The sequence below is a fragment of the Eptesicus fuscus genome, chromosome 18 (genome assembly GCF_027574615.1).
Source record: "Eptesicus fuscus isolate TK198812 chromosome 18, DD_ASM_mEF_20220401, whole genome shotgun sequence".
NCBI classification, from domain to species: Eukaryota; Metazoa; Chordata; class Mammalia; order Chiroptera; family Vespertilionidae; genus Eptesicus; species Eptesicus fuscus.
This window is the reverse complement of record NC_072490.1, coordinates 45291913-45310613: the sequence shown is the minus strand read 5'-3', so window position 1 is coordinate 45310613 and position 18701 is coordinate 45291913. Positions and strand designations below refer to the sequence as shown.

Below are 18701 nucleotides of genomic sequence, written 5' to 3'. Positions count from 1 at the left end.
TATTTTCATACTTTCTAGTGTGCTCTTAGACTAAGTACTAGTTATATAGATTTCTCCTATCATCCTCTCTCGATTTTTGCAAGAACTTCCATATTAAAGGACTTAATGGCCTATTGGAAATAAGAACTTGGTCAACTGAATGATTCCAACTAAATCGAGCCATTTAGCTATCCCTTTCTGATTAAAACTTCTTTGGAGATTTGTTACTCCTGAATGAGTCCTTTTTTATATAACAAAAGTGTGTAGTTACTATTTAGATGTTCTTATGTTCTCTGAAGATAAGATTTGAGATGAGAAAAAGAAATCAGGACTTTGCTGTACATGGTATAGCTATATAATTTATTTTCAAACTGGGACATTTCTGAGAGTAAAAGGAGAGTGTCAGTAATTACTCTAGGGCAAGCACAAACCAGAACTGTCCTAGGCAAAAGGGGATGTATAGTCACCTTACTTGTGACTAGCCATAAACAAGATTGATATCTCATCCATGCTCTGGATTTGGAGTAAGAAGAGGAAAAGCAAAGAGTCAAATTGGAAAAAAGAGTATGAGAAGAGAAAGGTAAGGGCAAGAGGGAGGAACAGTTTAGATACCCAGAATCTGGGCAGCAGAATCAGTGTCACTGAAAGGAAAAATGGAGTGCGGCTTTAAAAAAGTTCCCCTGTTCGAAGCATTATCTCAGGTTCTTCCCTTTAGAGAAGCTAAAATCAGATTAAGTTTCTAGGGAGATCTACATTTCATTCCATCTTATTGGCTTTATAACTGATCATTTTGAATTTTTATGTGCTTTCAAGGTATGACCTTAAGGACACAAGTAAAATCACATTGGTTGACATACAGCTGATTGCTGCCATGGGCCCTCCAGGTGGTGGAAGAAATCCAGTCACTCCCCGTTTTATTCGACATTTCAACATCTGCACCATTAATACTTTTAGTGATGAAACAATGGTCCGAATCTTCTCATCAATTGTAGCGTTCTACCTTAGGACTCGTGAATTTCCTCCGGAGTTCTTCTTAATTGGAAACCAAATTGTCAGTGGGACTATGGAGGTGAGCAAAAAATACAGTACAAAATATTTCAGTATATATATCTCATTGGGTCCTTACTTATTTTTTTAAAACATGTTTTCCCTTAGACATCTACTTTGGTCTTCAGTGTCAGAGAAGCTGTTATGAAGGCTTGAGAATAGGAAGATCATAGGCTTTGAAATTAGAGAAACTAATTGGGTTTGAGCTTTGAATGCTATTTCCTAGCTATATGGACTTATGCAAGTAATTTGACTTTCCAGAAACTTATTTTTTAAATCACAAAAATGGGAGATAACACCTATTCCACAAGGTTATTACCAGGAAATCACTCAGAACAAGTATGTGCCACATTGTGGGTTTTCCCTAATTGTTAAGTTCCCACTCTGGTGTTTATACATTTTCTCTTCTCTCCCCTCCATTTCTTCATCCTTGTCTTAAAAAATAAACTTAAACACCTTATAAATATATTTTTAGCCAGGTCCCATAATTTAAGATTAGCAGTGAAAAAAAAAGTATAAGAAAACACAAGGGTGGGAACAAAAAACAAGACTACCCATATGGTCAAAGAGCAGCTCTTAACTTCTTCAGTGTATTTGTTATCTGCCTTTGCTTGAGGCCAGCACCAGCCTTATTGCTAATGGTAAAAGGAAAAAAAAAGTGTATTCAAGGTAAATCAGTGATAATCACATTGAACTAAGCTTTGAGGAGCCTTGATAAGGGAGAGGGGGTGGTGTCAATGCAACCAGAAGCAAAAAGCTCCCCCTAGAATTGTTCCATTGTATCTCTCTAAAGTTCTTCTCCTCTTATTCTGATGGAAAATAAAGAAATGGTTAAAATAGAGAAACTGAACAGAGAAATGTACATTGTAATTACTATACTTATTCTGATACAGAAAAGTGCTTCTAATTATAAAATCTGATATTTGTATTTCAGGCATTTCCTGAAAAGAGGGGGCAGTTGGTTAGGCAGAATGGGATACAGAAAGGATCCTTCCCCACCCCCCTCTTTGAAGCATTATAGACCTACCGAGTGTGGAGGTTAGGGAAGAAAGGTGAATTATATAACACATATAATAAAATATAATTTAATTTGTTTTTTTCAGGCTACATTAAAAAATATTTAATTTATCTTCCTTAAAGAAAACATTAAACTTTATTTGGTGAATTCAGCATATAGCCAGTTATGATAGAAGGAAGAAGGGGGAGAAAGAAAATAAGAAAGAGCAGGGAAGGGAGAGAGCTCATTGGTTTGTTTTGAATTCAGTGGTAGTCAAAAGGAAATTGTTTTCTCCTACTCTTTATTTGGAATGCTTCAGAACGAGTTACCTGATTTCACTTTCTCCTAAAGTTTTTGTTAACTACTTAATATCAGATCATTTACTTTTAAATGGGACAGTCATAACAACGGGGAAATAAAAGCATTGTCGCTTTTTGGGCTTAGATGGAATCAGATAATATTAAGTTCCTTCAAATTCATAATGCCTGGTTGTGTGCTAAAACAAACAAACAAAAATGTATGCCATGCTAGACTTAATTACTATTTTAGCTTGGAAAATTACTACTTAATTTTCCAAGCTAATATAATCTGATAGGATAAATAAAATATTTTATATAACATACAATTTGTTATCTGGCTTTGCTGATTATTTTTGCTTTGTTGCTTCTTTCATATTCAGATATATAAACAATCCATGGAAAATCTTTTGCCCACTCCCACAAAATCTCATTACACTTTCAACTTGAGGGATTTTTCACGTGTCATCCGGGGCTGCTTACTCATTGAAAGAGATGCCGTGGGGAGCAAGCACACCATGGTCCGGCTGTTCGTGCATGAGGTTCTTCGAGTGTTTTATGATCGCCTCATTAATGATGAGGATCGATACTGGCTGTTCAATTTAATCAAAGTTGTTATAAAGGACCACTTTAAAGAATCATTTGATAGTGTCTTTTCACATTTGAGGAAAGAGAATGCACCAGTGAGTATATTTAGTGATTAAAAACATTAAGTTAAAACAGTACAATAGTGTCCTGGCCAGTGTTGCTCAGTTGGTTGGTTGTCATCCCATGACCTGAAAGGTCACCAGTTTGATTCCTGGTCAGGGCACATGCCTGGGTTGCAGGCTCGATCAATCCCTGGTAAAGGGTGTGAAGGAGACAGACGATCAATATTTTGTGCTCACATCGATGCTTCTTTCTCTCCCTACTGACCCACAGGTTGAGAACTGCTAGCAGGGTCGCCTAAGACCATCAGAAAACACAGATATTTACATTATGATTCATTAACAGTAGCAAAATTACAGTTATGAAGTAGCAACGAAAATAATTTATGGTTGGGGGTCACCCCAACATGAGGAACTGTATTAAAGTGTCACAGCATTAGAAAGGTTTAGAACCACTGCTCTAGGGAGTGGAGGAAACTTTTTTTTTTAAATAGAAAAACTTTTTAAAATATATATATATTTTATTGATTTTTTACAGAGAGGAAGGGGGAGGGATAGAGAGTTAGAAACATCGATGAGAGAGAAACATCGATCAGCTGCCTCCTGCACACCCCCTACTGGGCATGTGCCCGCAACCAAGGTACATGCCCTTGACGGGAATCGAACCTGGGACCTTCCAGTCCACAGGCCGACGCTCTATCCACTGAGCCAAACCGGTTAGGGCAGAAAAATTTTTTTTAAAAAATTTCCAAGGTTATAATATAATTTCAGGTATTAATTTCACAACTATATTATTTACTACCCTATCTTTTAAAAAATATATTTTTTATTGATTTCAGAGAGGAAAGGAGAGGTAGAGAGAGATAGAAACATCAATGATGAGAGAGAATCATTGATTGGCTGCCTCTTGCACACCCTACACTGAGCATCAAGCCTGAAACCCGTGCATGTGCCCTGATGGGGAATCCAACGTGACCTCCTGGTTCACAGGTCCATGTTCAACTACTGAGCAATTCTGGCTGGGCTACCCTAATTGTTTAAAAAGAATTCTGTAATTGATAATCATCCTATAACATGGACAAAACAAAATTTTACATAATATTTTCTTAAACTTATTTTAGAAAAATAATTTGTTTTATAATTTGTTGATTTTCATTCTATAGGTAACTGAAAAGGACTTAAGAAATCTTATGTTTGGTGACTATATGAATACTGACCTTGACGGAGATGACAGAGTTTATATTGAAATTCCAAATATTAATAAATTTAGTGACGTTGTGGACCAATGCTTGGATGAGTATAATCAAACTCACAAAACAAGAATGAATCTTGTCATTTTTAGGTACCTATATTTGGTATTAATGGTTGAAATTACTACTTGTAAAAATTTATTGTGAAATACTTTAAATGTGTAAAAAGGTATAAGAAAAACTATGGTGAATAACCTTGTTCCCATAATTGAGCTTAAGACATAAACTATTAGCAATTTATTTGAAGTCCCTTCTGTAGCCATCCTTCTGTCACTGCATTCTCATTGAACCCTGCAGGGGTAAAAGAAAACTCATGTGTCTTCAGACTTTTAATACATATGTGTTCCTAAACATATGTACTGGTATATGCATTACTTTATTTTACATGTTTAAAACTCATATAAATGGTATCATACTGTATGTACTCTTCTGCAAGTTGGCTTATTCCATATTGTTTGTAACATTCACACACAAAAAATGATTTTTTTACTACTACATTGTATTCCATTGTATACGTGTAACAATGTAGTCATTCTTCTAAGATAGACTTTTGTGTGCCTTCTAGTTTTGCAATTATAAATAAAGTTAGAATGTTCATGTCTCCTTGGGTACCTGTGTAAGAATTTCTCTAAGATTATATTCCTAGAAGTAAAATTATTGTGCCATGGATGTAAGCATCTTCTATTTCACTAAGCTTTGCCAAAGTGCCTTCAAAAATGATTATTGTTTTTAAGAGTTTATATTGTGCCTCTCCCTTGCCAATAGGTAGGATTGTCAGACTTGGTAAGTTTTGCCAATCGAAGGAGAGTGGCTCTACTAGTAAACTCTAATTTCCCTAATTACTAGTGAGGCCATCTTTCCTGAATTTGTTATTTTGTGAATAACTGATCTATTTTTCACATAGAAATCCTTTTATTAAAAAAATTAAGAGAAATAGTTTTAATAAAAATAACAATGTACTTTCAGTATAAGAGGTTACACTTTCATTTTATTTCTATAATTTGTATATTACATTTCCTGATTTGTACTTTAAATAATTTTACTTTGCGTCAAATGATCCAATTATAATTGCTTTTGAAAAATCACACATTTTTTATGATCACTTCTTTAAAATTGGTATCAGACAGCAGTTTATCCTTCTAGGAAAGTAAAACAATAGTTATGTGTAAATATACATTTACATTAATATTTTCAAGTATAATATTGACATTTTATAGGTATGTATTGGAACATTTATCACGAATATGTCGAATTCTAAAGCAGTCTGGTGGAAATGCTTTGCTTGTTGGACTTGGAGGAAGTGGTCGTCAATCTTTAACTCGTCTGGCTACATCCATGGCAAAAATGCAGATATTCCAACCAGAAATTTCTAAGAGCTATGGTATGAATGAGTGGAGAGAAGATATGAAGGTAAAGTTATGGGGGGGAAAAATCTAGTGTCTAAAATAATATCAGTGCATTCTTTTACCTGTGAAGAGAGGGCCAACCTGTATAGCTATGTACTGAATACATTGGTGAAGATGTTAGTATTATCTATAGATTAATTACTGTGTGTGCTGAGCACTGTTGTAAGTGCTTTACATACATGATCTCCTTTTCTAGGTATAACAATTCAGTGCAGCATGTATAGTTGTCGCTGTATTTTACTGATGAGGAACCTGAAGTTGAGCTTAGTTTCCTTGGAGCTGTCTTGCTGTTCCAGTAACCAATAGAACAGTAGTATGCGTACTGGGGCTTTCATTCTCACATGTATATAACTCTGCAGGCCCCCAAAGAGAGATGACTCAAAGTAAAAAAGAAAGGGAGGGAGATATTTATTGCTGGACTTTTTTCATTTTCACTGATCTTCACATACTAAATTTCTCCAACCTAAAAGTTAACATAAAGAAAAGGTAGCATTTAAGATCTTTTTTAATGAAAGTGTTTATAAACTTTCCCCTTAGCACTGTTTAGCTGCATCTCCATAAGTATTGATATGGTGGGTTTTTATTTTCATTTGTTTCAAGAAATTTTCTGATTTCATTTATGATTTCTTTGTCTTATTTGTTAGTTAAAAGTTTGTTATTAAATTGCCATGTATTTATGGATTTTTCAGTTTTCCTTCTGCTATTTATTTCTAATTTAATTCTATTGTTATCAGAAAAGATACTTGATCTGATTTAAATCTTCTTAAATATGTTAAGACTTCTACTGAGGCCTAACTTGTGATCTATTGTAGAGAATGTTCTATGTGCACTTAAGAAGAATATGTATTTTGCTGTTGTTGGGTGGAGTGTTTTGTACATGTCTCGAAGGGCTAATTGGTTTGTAGTGTTATTCAAATCCTCCATTCCCTATTGATCTTCTGTCTGCTTGTTCTATTTTTTATTGAAAGTTGGGGTATTGATTGCATTGCTTTTCTTCCTTCAATTCTGTCAATGTTTGTTTCATAGTTTAGGAGCTATGCTGTTTGGTGAATAAATACTTATAATTATTATATCTTCCTAATGAATTGACATTTTAATCATTATATAATGTATATTGTTCCTTGTGAGAGTTTTTGACTTAAAAGTCTATCTTGTCTTAAAGTCTATCAGTATAGCCACCATGCTCTTTTTTGGTTGCCATTTGCATTGAACATCTTTTCCATCCTTTCACCTTTAGCCTTTGTGTGTCCATAGGTCTAAAGTGAGTCTCTTTCAGCCCTAGCTGATTTGGCTCAGTGGATAGAATATTGGCCTGCGGACCGAAGGGTCCCATCTTCGGTTCCAGTCAAGGGCATGTACCTCGGTTGCAGGCTCCTTCCTAACCAGGGCCCTGGTCAGGACACATGCAGGAGGCAACCAGTCTATGTGTTTCTCTCACATTGATGTTCCTCTCTGTCTTTCCCTCTCTCTTCCACTCTTCCTTAAAAAAAATTTTTAAAAATCAATGGAACAATATCCTTGGGTGGAAATTAACAAAAATAAAACTGTTCAACCTTAATTTCAAAAATAAATAAATAAATAAAATTAGTCTCTTACAGGCAGCATAACTTTAGATCTTGTATTTTTATTCTTTTAGCAAAGCTATGTCTTTTGGGGAGATTAACCAACTTACATTTAAAGTAATTGCTCATGGGGGTGTATATACTATTGGCATTTTTTTACTTGTTTTCTTTAAGTTTTGTAGCTTTTTTGTCACTTATTTTTTCTCTTAATGCCTTCCTTTGTGTTTTGTTGATTATCTGTAGTGAACATGCTTTGATCCCTTCTCTTTTGTGTATATTCTATACTTTATATTTTCATATGGCTTTGTATTGCTGTCCAGCATTTTTTTTTAACTTGAAAATATTCCCTTTCCCTAACTGGTTTGCCTTAGTGGATAGAGCATCGGCCTGTGAACTGAAGGGTTCCTGGTTCGATTTCGGTCAGGGGCATGTGCCTTGGTTGCGGGCACATCCCTAGTTGGGGGTGTGCAGGAGGCAGCTGATCAATGATTCTCTCTCATTGATATTTCTAACTCTCTATCCTTCTCCCTTCCTCTCTGTAAAAAAATCAATAAAGTATATTTTTTTAAAAGAAAATATTCCCTTTAGCATTTCTTGAAGGGTATGTCTACTAGTATTGAATTCCTGCAGCTTTTATCTATTAAAAAGGTATTTTTAAATATATATATATTTTTATTGATTTCAGAGAGGAAGAGAGAGGGAGAGAGAGATTGGTGGTGATGAACTTCTTTAGCTTTATTTTGTCTGTAAAGCTCTTTATATGACCTTCAATTCTAAATGACACCTTTGCTGGGAAGAATAATCTTGGTTGTAGGTCTATGCTATTCATCACTTTGAACTTTTCTTGCCACTCCTTCTGGTATGCAAAGTTTCTGTTGAGAAATCAGATGACAGTCGTATGGGTGCTCCCCTGTAGGTAACTAATGGTTTTTCTCCTCCTGCTTTTAAGATTCTCTCTTTGTCTTTAAGCCTTGGCATTTTAATTATGATGTGTCTTGGTGTGGGCCTCTTTGGGTTCCTTTTATTTGTGAGTCTCTGTGCTTCCTAGACTTGTAAGTCTATTTCTTTCACAATGTAGGGTAAATTTTCTGTCATTATTTCTTCAAATAGGTTTTCAATATCTTGTTCTCTCTCTTCTCCTTCTGGCACCCCCATAATGTGAATGTTGGTGCACTTGAAGTTGTCTCAGAGGCTCCTTACACTATCTTCATATTTTTCAATTCTTTTTTCTTTTTGCTCTTCTGATTGGGTGTATTTTGCTTCCTCATATTCCAAATCATTGATTTGATTCTCAGAATTTTCTACTCTACTGTTGAACCTCTGTAAATTATTCTTTATTTCAGTTAGTGTATGCTTAATTTCTGATTGGTCCTTTTTCATGTCTTTGACATTCTCACTAAGATCCTTGAAAGTTTCACTAAATGCCTTAAAGCTCTCATTAATTTGCTTGAAGCTCTCATTAAAGTCCTATAACCATTGTTTTGAACTCTGTCTCCAATAGTTTGCTTGCTTCCATTCCTTTCATTTGTAACATGTTTCTTCATCTCTGAATTTTGACTGCTTCCCTGTATTTGTTTCTATGCATTAGGTAGAGCTGTTATGTCTCCTGGAATTGGCAGAGTGGCCTTGCCAGGTGTCCTATAGGACCCAGTTGCTCAGTCTCCCAAGTCACCTGAGTTTGGCACTCTAGGTGTGCCCCTTTAACCCTTTGCACTCACTTGCTTTTTTCTTGATTCCTTTATTCTAATGCTAACTGTGTCGAATCACACTCGACATCTGAGTGCAAAAGGTTAAGGGCTGTGTGCACAGTCTTGTAGTTGAGCCTCGATTGCTGTTGGAGTCACTGGGAGTTGGCTGTGAGGACCAGCTGTGTCTACAATGGAAGAAATGCTGTACAGGAGACACCCTATGGAGAAGGATTTGCTTCAATGGGACTTTGGTGCTCACTGAGTCTGCCCCTTGAGTGTGTTGCTTGTTGATGGTGTAGAGTTGTAATCTGGTATGGTCTGAAGCTGTTCACTGGGTGCACCAGCTCTTGGGCCTCTCAGGAGGTACAAAGTTAGCCACTGCCTGGGACCACATGGCAGGAGCTCCAGGGAGATCTGCAGATGGCTGCTACTTATATTGAGCTAGGAAATTCCCAGATAAAGCCCAGCTGTGAGACAAGGAAGGCTGGTGCTAATGCCGGGTCTTGAGCCTCTTATTGATAGGTTTGGGGCATGCTGATGCCAACTGCACCTTGTTTGAGAGACTTTAGCAAAGTCTGAAGCCTGAGCCAGGACAGGAAATTCATATGGAAAAGCCACTGCAAACAACTTGGGTGGGGCTACAAATTGGATGAGGTGGGGTCTCAAGTAATCACTAGGGTGTAGGGAACAGTGTGGGCCACACTGATGGAACTCAGTTATGGCTGTCAGTCAGCTCTGTGATGGGGGAGGTCCCAGCAAAGGAACAATGACCCCTGCAAGCACCCCTGCCTGGGAGAAAGCTACTCCTGAGTTCCTGCCCCAGTGACAGACAGTCCAGTTCCTTCCTATATGTCCCTGAATTCCACCAATGCCACTGCCTGGTGCTGGAGCTCAGAGGAAGTGAGACCATGTACGTTCCATGCATGGGCCCTTTAAGGGGAACACATGGGACCCCAGAAGATTCTGTGTCACTCAGCCACAATCCCTGCTGGTTTTTACAGCCTGAGGTTACAGGGACTTCTATTCCCAGTGCTGGAAACCTGGGCTAGGGATCTGGTGTGGGACTGGGACCCCCTGCTTCTCAAGGGAGGCCTTGGAGATATCCCTTCCAATTAAAAAATAAACACCACACATGGGTGTCAGAACAACCTGTTTCCGCCCCTCCTACCAGTCTCAGTATGATTTCTTTACTTGTCTAGTTGTAGGACTTCCATTCAGCCAGATTTCAGGTGGTTCTGAATATGGTTGTTCTGTAGTTTAGTTGTAATTTTGATGTGGTTGTGGGAGGAGGTGAGTATAGGCATTTACCTACACCACCTTCTTAGTTCTCCCCCAGATACATTATTCTTGGTTGACAGTTATTTTTTCTTTCCATACTTTGAATATATCATCCTACTCCCTTCTTGCCTGCAAGATCTCTGCTGAGAAATATGCTGATAATTTTATGGGAGCTCCCTTGTATGTGAGAACATGCTTTCAAGATTCTTGCTTTAGAAGGAAACCAAGATGACGGCATAGGTAAATACCTATACTGCTGCCTCGCACAACAATTTCAAAACTGCAACAGGAAGACAGAGTGGACATCGTCCAGAACCACCGGAAAGCTGGCTGAGTGGAAATTCTACAACTAGAAGGAAAGAGAAACACTGAGACTCAGAGGAGCTGTGGAGGTGCGGAGACCTGTGCACACGGAAAGGGCGGGCGGCTGAATACGCGGCTGGCTTACTCGCTGCGCACGGAGAGGGCGGGCAGCAAGCGTGCAGCTAGCTTTCTCATTTGGGAGGGAAACAAAACCTCCTGACTGCACTGAAATCCAGCTCTGGTAAGAAACTGGACTGTCTGGTAGCGGGCGAAACTCAAGAGCAGCCTTCTCCCAGAGGTGCGTACAGCCATTGCTAAGACCCAGAGGCCTCTTAGGGCGGGGCTAATGGGAAACCAAGGTTGTCTGCTCCACCCTGAGACTCTGACTCATCCAAGCTGAGCACAGAAGCCCTCCCAGCAGAAACACAGCTGATCCTCACAGCCAATTGGCCTGGAGGTCAACTCCCCCCAGTGATACCAACAACAATCAAGGCTTAACTACAACAAGACTGCACACACAGCCCACAAAGGGGTGCACCAAGAGTCTCCACCTCAGGTAACTGGGGAGGCTGAGCTACTGGGCCCTGCTAAGACACTTAGCACACAAAGCCACTCCATCAACTCAGGGAAGCAGCTAAAATACGGAGACAAAGAGGCCACAAATGAAGGAAATGGAGGAAAGCAAAAGACTGGATATAGAGTTCAAAACCACAGTTATAAGGTTTTTCAAGAATTTCCTAGAAAAGACCAATAAATTTAATGAGACCCTCAAGGATATGAAAAAGGATGAACTAGAAATTAAGCATACACTGACTGAAATAAAAAATATTATACAGAGACCCAAAAGCAGACTAGAGGATCGCAAGAATCAAGTCAAAGATTTGAAATACAAAGAAGCAAAAAACACCCAACTGGAAAAGAAAAAAAGAATCCAAAAAGTTGAAGATAGTGTAAGAAGCCTCTGGGACAACTTCAAGCATACCAACATCAGAATTATGGGGGTGCCAGAAGAAGAGAGAGCGCAAGATACTGAAAACCTATTTGAAGAAATAATGACAGAAAACTTCCCCCACCTATTGAAAGAAATAGACTTACAAGTTCAGGAAGCGCACAGAACCCCAAACAAAAGGAATCCAAAGAGGACCACACCAAGACACATCATAATTAAAATGCCAAGAGCAAAAGACAAAGAAAGAATATTAAAAGCAGCAAGAGAAAAACAGTTAATTACCTACAAGGGAGCACCCATATGATTGTCAGCTGATTTCTCAACAGAAACTATGCAGGCCAGACGGGAATGGTAAGAAATATTCAAAGTGATGAATAGCAAGAAACTACAACCAAGAGTACTCTACCCAGCAACGCTATCATTCAGAATTGAAGGTCAGATAAAGAGCTTCACAGATAAAAAAAAAGCTAAAGGAGTTCATCACCACCAAACCAGAATTATATGAAATGCTGAAAGGTATTCTTTAAGAAGAGGAAGAAGAAGAAAAAGATAAAGATAAAAATTATGAACAACAAATATGTATCTATCAACAAGTGAATCTAAAAACCAAGTGAATAAAAAATCTGATGAACAGTATTAACTGGTGAATATAATAGAATCAGGGGCACAGAAAGGGAGTGGACTGACAATTCTTGGGGGAAAAGGTGAGTGGGGGGTGCGGGAAGAGACTGAACAAAAAGCGTACACCTATGGATAAGGACAGTGGGGGAGTGGTAAGGGCAGCGGGTGGAGTAGGAACCTGGTGGAGGGGAGCTATGGGGGGGGGGAAAGGAACAATTGTAATAATCTGAACAATAAAGATTTATTAAATTTAAAAAAAGATTATTTTTGACTTTCAACAATCCTATCTAATAAAAGAGTAATGCAAATTAACCATCACTCTGCTACACCCACAAGCCATGCCCACCAGCCAATAAGGAGTGAGTATGCAAATTAACCCAACCAAGATGGCTGCGGCCACAGAGAGAGCAGGAGGCTTGGGTTTCCCCAGCAATGGAGGAAGCCAAGCTTTCCACTCACCCTGGCCGCTCCAGGCTTCCACTCAAGGCTACAAAGTTTCAATTATAGAAAATAAATCCCAACAATAATGGCAGCAGCCACTGAGCTGAAGAGAGCAGGAGGCTTGAGTTGGCCCCGGAGATGGAGGAAGCCAAGGTTCTGCAGCTCTGGCCTGCCTTGGCCTCCTCTCGAGGCTACAAAGTTTCAATTTTAGAAGATAAGTAAATCCTAGATACCGGGGCCTCTGCTTGGGTCACTGGGGGGTGTGGCCAGCCTGCAAACCACCATAGGCCCCTTGCCCAGGCCGCTCCATGCCCCAAGGGAACCCCCACCCTGATCCAGGACACCCTTCAGGGCAAACCAGCCAGCCCCCACCTGTGCACCAGGCCTCTATCCTATCTAATAAAAGAGTAATATGCAAATTGACCATCACTCCAACACATAAGATGGCTGCCCTATGTGGTCAAATATCCTGCCCCCATTTGGACACAAGATGGCCACCATAAGATGGCCAGCAACGGAGGGCAGTTGGGAGGGACCAGGTCTGCAAGGGAGGGCAGTTGTGGGCAATCAGGTCAGCAGGGGAGGGCAGTTGGGAGGGACCAGGCCTGCAAGGGAGGGCAGTTAGGGGTGACCAGGCCGGCAGAGGAGGGAAGTTGGGGGCGACCGGGCCTACAGAGAAGGGCATTTGGGAGGGGACCCAGGCCTGCAGGGGAGAGCAGTTGAGGGGGACCAGGCCTGCAGGGTAGGGCAGTTAGGGGCAAACAGGCTGACAGGGGAACAGTTAGGCATCAATCAGGCTGGCAGGGGAGTGGTTAGGGGGTGATCAGGCTGGCAGGCAGAAGCAGTTAAGGGCAATCAGGAAGGCAGGCAGGCGAGCAGTTGGAAGCCAGCAGTCCTGAATTGTGAGAGGGATGTCCGACTGCCCGTTTAGGCCCAATCCTACCATGATCAGGCCTAAACAGGCAGTCGGATATCCCTCAAGGGGTCCCAGATTGAAGAGGGTGCAGGCTGGGCTGAGGGACACACCCTCCGTGCATGAATTTCATGCACCGGGCCTCTAGTTGAATTATAATATGTCTTGCTGTATGAATCTATTTGGATTTACCTTGTGGAGTTTGTAAGCTTCTTGGATTATTGTATCTGTTTATATCCTCAGATTTGAGAAGTTTTGTCCATTATGTCTTCAAATAAGTTCTTGGCCCCTTTCTCTCTTCTCTTTCTGGTACTCCAATAATGCATCTATTGACCCACTTGATGGTATCTGATTAGTAACTTAGACTGTTCGCTCTCTTCATTCATTTTCCTGTTTGTTCCTCTGACTCAATGATTTCAAATAACTTGTCTTTAAGTACACTGATGCTTTCTTCTGCCTGATCAAATGTGATGTTGCCCTGGCTCAGTTGGTTGGAGTGTTATTCCATACACCAAAAGGTTGTGGGTTTGATTCCTGGTCAAGGCACTAGATCATTGTGATTAAATTATACTATGTATGTATGGCTCTTTGTATTATCCCTGGCATGTAATTAGTATTTTGGAAATTTTAATTCTTTTTCTATTTGGAAACAGTTTCACACACTGTATATTTCAATATGGCTTTTAAATATACTGGTACTTATGGCATTAAGTTAAATTTATTTCTTTATATTGTATTTTTCTATTTTTATATAATAATAATAAGTAACACTATAAAATAATTATAAAACTCATCATTAGAGACAAAACTTTAAAAAAAAACTAGCTTGCCTACTTTTGATGATAGAAAATTATTTCTAAAATCTCAACAGCTTGCATATTGGAAGATGGCTTTAGTGAAAAAGGATAGTTTTGTATAATATTAAAATCCAGCAGTTATTTAAGTGGTATAACTTATTTAAAACATTAAATATATTATTTTTAAATAAACATAAAATTTTATTTTAAAAATTATTTGCAGAAGTAGTGATACTATTGTCTTCACTTGAAATATATCAGTGGTATGCTGGCAAATGTATAGCAACCAACTCTCCAGGAGGGTAAGGGGAACTTCTCTTTTGTAGCATTTGCAAATTTCTATGGTGTAAAAACTCCCACCATGAATGATTAAAGCTATCAACATGATGTCACTGAAAACAGAGTTGTAAAGAGTTATGTATTTGAACACCTTACATGGGTTTTTACTGTATAAATACAGTTAATTTAAATAACCTCCATAGCATAAGTAATAGTAAACATAATAAACTAGGAGTGTATTTGTTACCTTTGTTTTTAATATAAATTTAATTATAAGTTTATATAATTTAATTTTTAATGTTTGCTGTGTTTAACAATCTACTTACAAGTTCCTGAAATTGTAACAATCAGTTCTACCACCCCAAATAAGTCAGCTCCAGCATACCACTGAGTTCATATCTTTATATTAGTTGGGAATCTTTGGTTGCAAATGACATACAAAACAAAACAAAAAGCTCAAATTAGTTTAAGCAAAAGAGTTATTGTCTTACATGATTTGAGTGCAGAGGTAGATAGGCTTTTGTCATGGCTGAATTTACTGGCTCAAATGAAGTCCTCAGTAATTACTCTTTCTATATCCTGCTTGCTTCCATTTGGCTTCTTTTTCCAACAGACTCATTCCATGTGGCAACACTGTTGGCCCCTAGTAGTTCTAAATTACAGACCTTTATATTCTCCATCTCAGGATGATAGCTTCTTTCTGTTTTCAAGTCCCTTTTTGTCCCTCAATTAAGACTATGTTTGGGCTCACTTAAATCGTATGCTTCCTCTGAATTAGTGACCATGTCTAAGGTTTGAGAAACTCTGACCAGGTGGGGGTCTCCCACCCAGGGGATGGGCAAAATGGAGTCCCTGATTGACATCCTCACTAGATGTGGGGAGAGGTACTGCTCTAAAATTCAGAAATTGTTGTCAAGAGAAGGAGAAGAAGAGAGAAAGCAAAAAACGATAAATGTCTACCACAATCTGCTTTTAAGTACATTGTTATTTTCAGGTTCTCTTAAGGAATGTGGGCATGAGAGGCCACAAGACAGTCTTTCTAATCACGGACACTCAAATAAAAGAGGAAGCTTTCCTCGAGGATATCGACAGTGTACTCAATACCGGAGAAGTACCTAACATTTTTGCAGCAGATGAAAAACAAGAAGTGATGGAGGTAAATACTTTTTTTTAGGGAGTGCCTCTCCCAGCATAGAAATGTTCTTAGCTTGAAATTTTTTCTCTGCTCTTTAGGATAAATATAGCTTGTGCAGAAGATGTTGGTAATTAAAAATTTTAAGTTTATTATTTTAATTCATCTTTTTGGTGAATTTTAAATTGCTTTTACTATAGTTGTGAGACAAAATTTTATTTTATAATTCCTTTTTTCATAATGATGGCAATTTGTTTCATCAGTTTTATCTTATTTAGCATGTTTTATGAGTGATAAGAGTTTTTTCAAATCATGTCTTAGGGTTACAGTGATATGAGAAAATATAGCTTTGAAACATTACTTGGTTAGCTTTTATGTTTTACCACTGGTTAAAAATTTCCAAAACCCATAATAAAACTACTTGTCTTAATAGTTCCAACATATCCGAGTGCCATACTTTGTGATTAAACTGACAAAAAACACAATTGTGAAGCACCCCTACTTCAGATACCCTGCCCTTCCACCACCATTTCTAAGAACTTCTCCTGCGAGATCTCTGCTAGTAATTTCCCCTTTCTCATTACTACAACTACTTTTACCCACAGAATACATTACTCACACCTGTATGCTTCATTCCAGCCTTCAGTGATAATGGAGTAAAATGGAATTACTCTAGTAATTCAAGCACCCTGCTTTTCTCTTGTATGGAATGGAAATATTAAATACATTATACCTCCTACATAGGGTTGTTGTGAGGTCTAAGGATCAAGTGAAATAAAGCCCTTAGTGGAGTGTCAGACACTTAAAAAGCCTCCAGTAAATGGAACATTACCAGTTTGTAGTCTGAGTGGAGAAGGAGGAAAAACAAAAAAGATCCCAAGTTCTCTACTCTTATCTGGATGATGTCAAGAATGTGACCAAGGCTGTTAAAGAATGGTGATTTTTCTAATACGTACGATAAACTCATCCCCCACACTCTCATGTGCTACCATGGGGAGTAGGACTTCCTAAGCTTTGTTAAGCTTTCCTTCTCATTTTAGCTGTTGTTTATCTTTTCCTCTTGTCATTTTGCTTCAAAACTTGCTTCACAACTATTTTTTGTATGATCCAACAGTAGCCTCAAGAACTTCTTTTCTTCATGTTCCACCCAAGCCTAGGAACATCATATCAATTTATTCACAAGGACATAGCCATGGTCAGAACTCAGGGATACTGAAATGTATCCCTGTTTTTTGTTTTCTTTATATTGATTTTTTAAATATAAAAGGTAATATAAAAGAGGTTCTATTATTTTTTTCTCTACACTGTACATTATCCTGTGCATCCCACTTCGAAGACCGTCTTGGACTTCATTTATTTCATCCCCCAAAGATTTTACTTTAAACCTCATTCCTGATAACTGACCTGTACACCTTGGCTCTGGCCCTACCTACAGGGCATCTCTTAAAGACTCAGCACATCTGTCAGACTTCATCAGAGTCTCAGCCTCAGACATACATTTCCAGATGACTTTTTCCATGGTGCCATTTGCACTCTTGGCAGAATTAAGTTATTGCAACATTTTTCTCAATGGAGCAGTGACTTCTTTACTTTGTTTGGTGCAGGTATACCACCTAACATAATTTTTTATAAACTGACATTGATCATAGTGATCATAATTTGAGAATTACCATCAGAATGCATAGACTGTGTTGATTTACAGGTTTCCATGGATATAAAGTAGAACATAACTATAGTAGACAATTCTTTGAAAAATAAATTCATTGTAATAACAATGGAAATTATATATGATCATTGTGACCACTCCTTATATAAAAAATTTTTTAATCTATTTATAAGACACTTTATTGACTATAAAACCTTTTGTGCTTTAAACACGAGAAGTGTAGAATATAAAATAAAAGCAAACAGTTACCTATGTCAAGAACTATTCTAAGTTATAACTCATTTGATCCCTCAACAACTCTCTGATATAGATACTCTTTTTCCCCATTTTAAAGGTGAGGAAACTAAGTTACCGAGAGGTGAAATAACTTTCCCCGGGTCACGTAGGATATAAATTGCAAGCTGGGGATTTGAATCCAAGAAGTTTGGTTCTTGCCTAACTGGTTTGGCTCAGTGGATAGAGCATTGGCCTGCAGACTGAAGGGTCCCAGGTTCTATTCCTGTCAAGGGCATGTATCTTGGTTGCAGGTTCCTCCTCGGCCCAGACCCTGGTCAGGGGCATGTAGGAGGCAACCAATCGATGTGTTTCTCTCACATTGATATTTCTCTCTATCTTTCTCTCTCTCTTTCCACTCTCTAAAAATCAATGGAAAAATATCCTCAAGTGAGGATTAAAAAAAAAAAAGTTTGGTTCTGGAGCCATTATGCATAACCTCACATAAAATTTCTTCCTATACAAAGACAGAAAATTACAAGTGACCCATAATCTCATTACCAGCGAACACTATTTACATGTTTTAATGAAACTATTATAAGTATAAAGGTAGAGAATTTAGCATAAGAATGTCCAAAGTGAAATAAAGAATGATATAAACCAAGAAAAATGTCCAAAATAAAAAAATAAAAGCCTCGCTCTCACACTGTCCCTTAAGTCCAGCTCACCAAAAATAATCACTACTAACACTTTTTTGTGATTGCTTCCATAAAAAGGTGTATATGGCCCTAGCTGGTTTGGCTCAGTGGATAGAGTGTCAGCCTGTGGACTGAGGGTCCTGAGTTCAATTCCAGTCAAGGGCACATGCCTGGGTTGCGAGCTTGAGCCCCAATGGGGGGCGTGCAAGAGGCAGCCAATCAATGATTCTCTCTCATCATTGATGTTTCTATCTCTCTCACCCTCTCCCTTCCTCTCTGAAATCAGTCTATATATATTAAATATATATTAAAAGGTGTGTATGTGCTTATACATACACCTGATATATTTTTTAATTTAACAAAGGGAATCGTCACATATGTACTGTTGCACAATTTGTTGGTGTGGTTTTTTTTCATTTATTTTATCTTGCTGATCTTGCCATAACATTTATATTGATACAACTCATTATTTTTAACAGTTTTATAAAATTACCATATATGGATGTTTTATAACATTTTAACTAGATGCTTTAGATTTT

At 38.2% G+C, this 18701-nt stretch overlaps 1 protein-coding gene across 1 annotated transcript in view; it reads left to right on the top strand.

Annotated features, from left to right (window-relative positions):
- DNAH12 (dynein axonemal heavy chain 12) overlaps positions 1–18701 on the top strand; it is a 229555-nt gene that overhangs the window by 131970 nt on the left and 78884 nt on the right. Inside the window, exons 40-44 of the mRNA XM_054729795.1 lie at positions 793–1048; positions 2703–3002; positions 4130–4308; positions 5434–5626; positions 15448–15609. Coding sequence (XP_054585770.1) covers positions 793–1048; positions 2703–3002; positions 4130–4308; positions 5434–5626; positions 15448–15609 — 1090 coding nt within the window. The remainder of the gene's footprint in view (positions 1–792; positions 1049–2702; positions 3003–4129; positions 4309–5433; positions 5627–15447; positions 15610–18701) is intronic.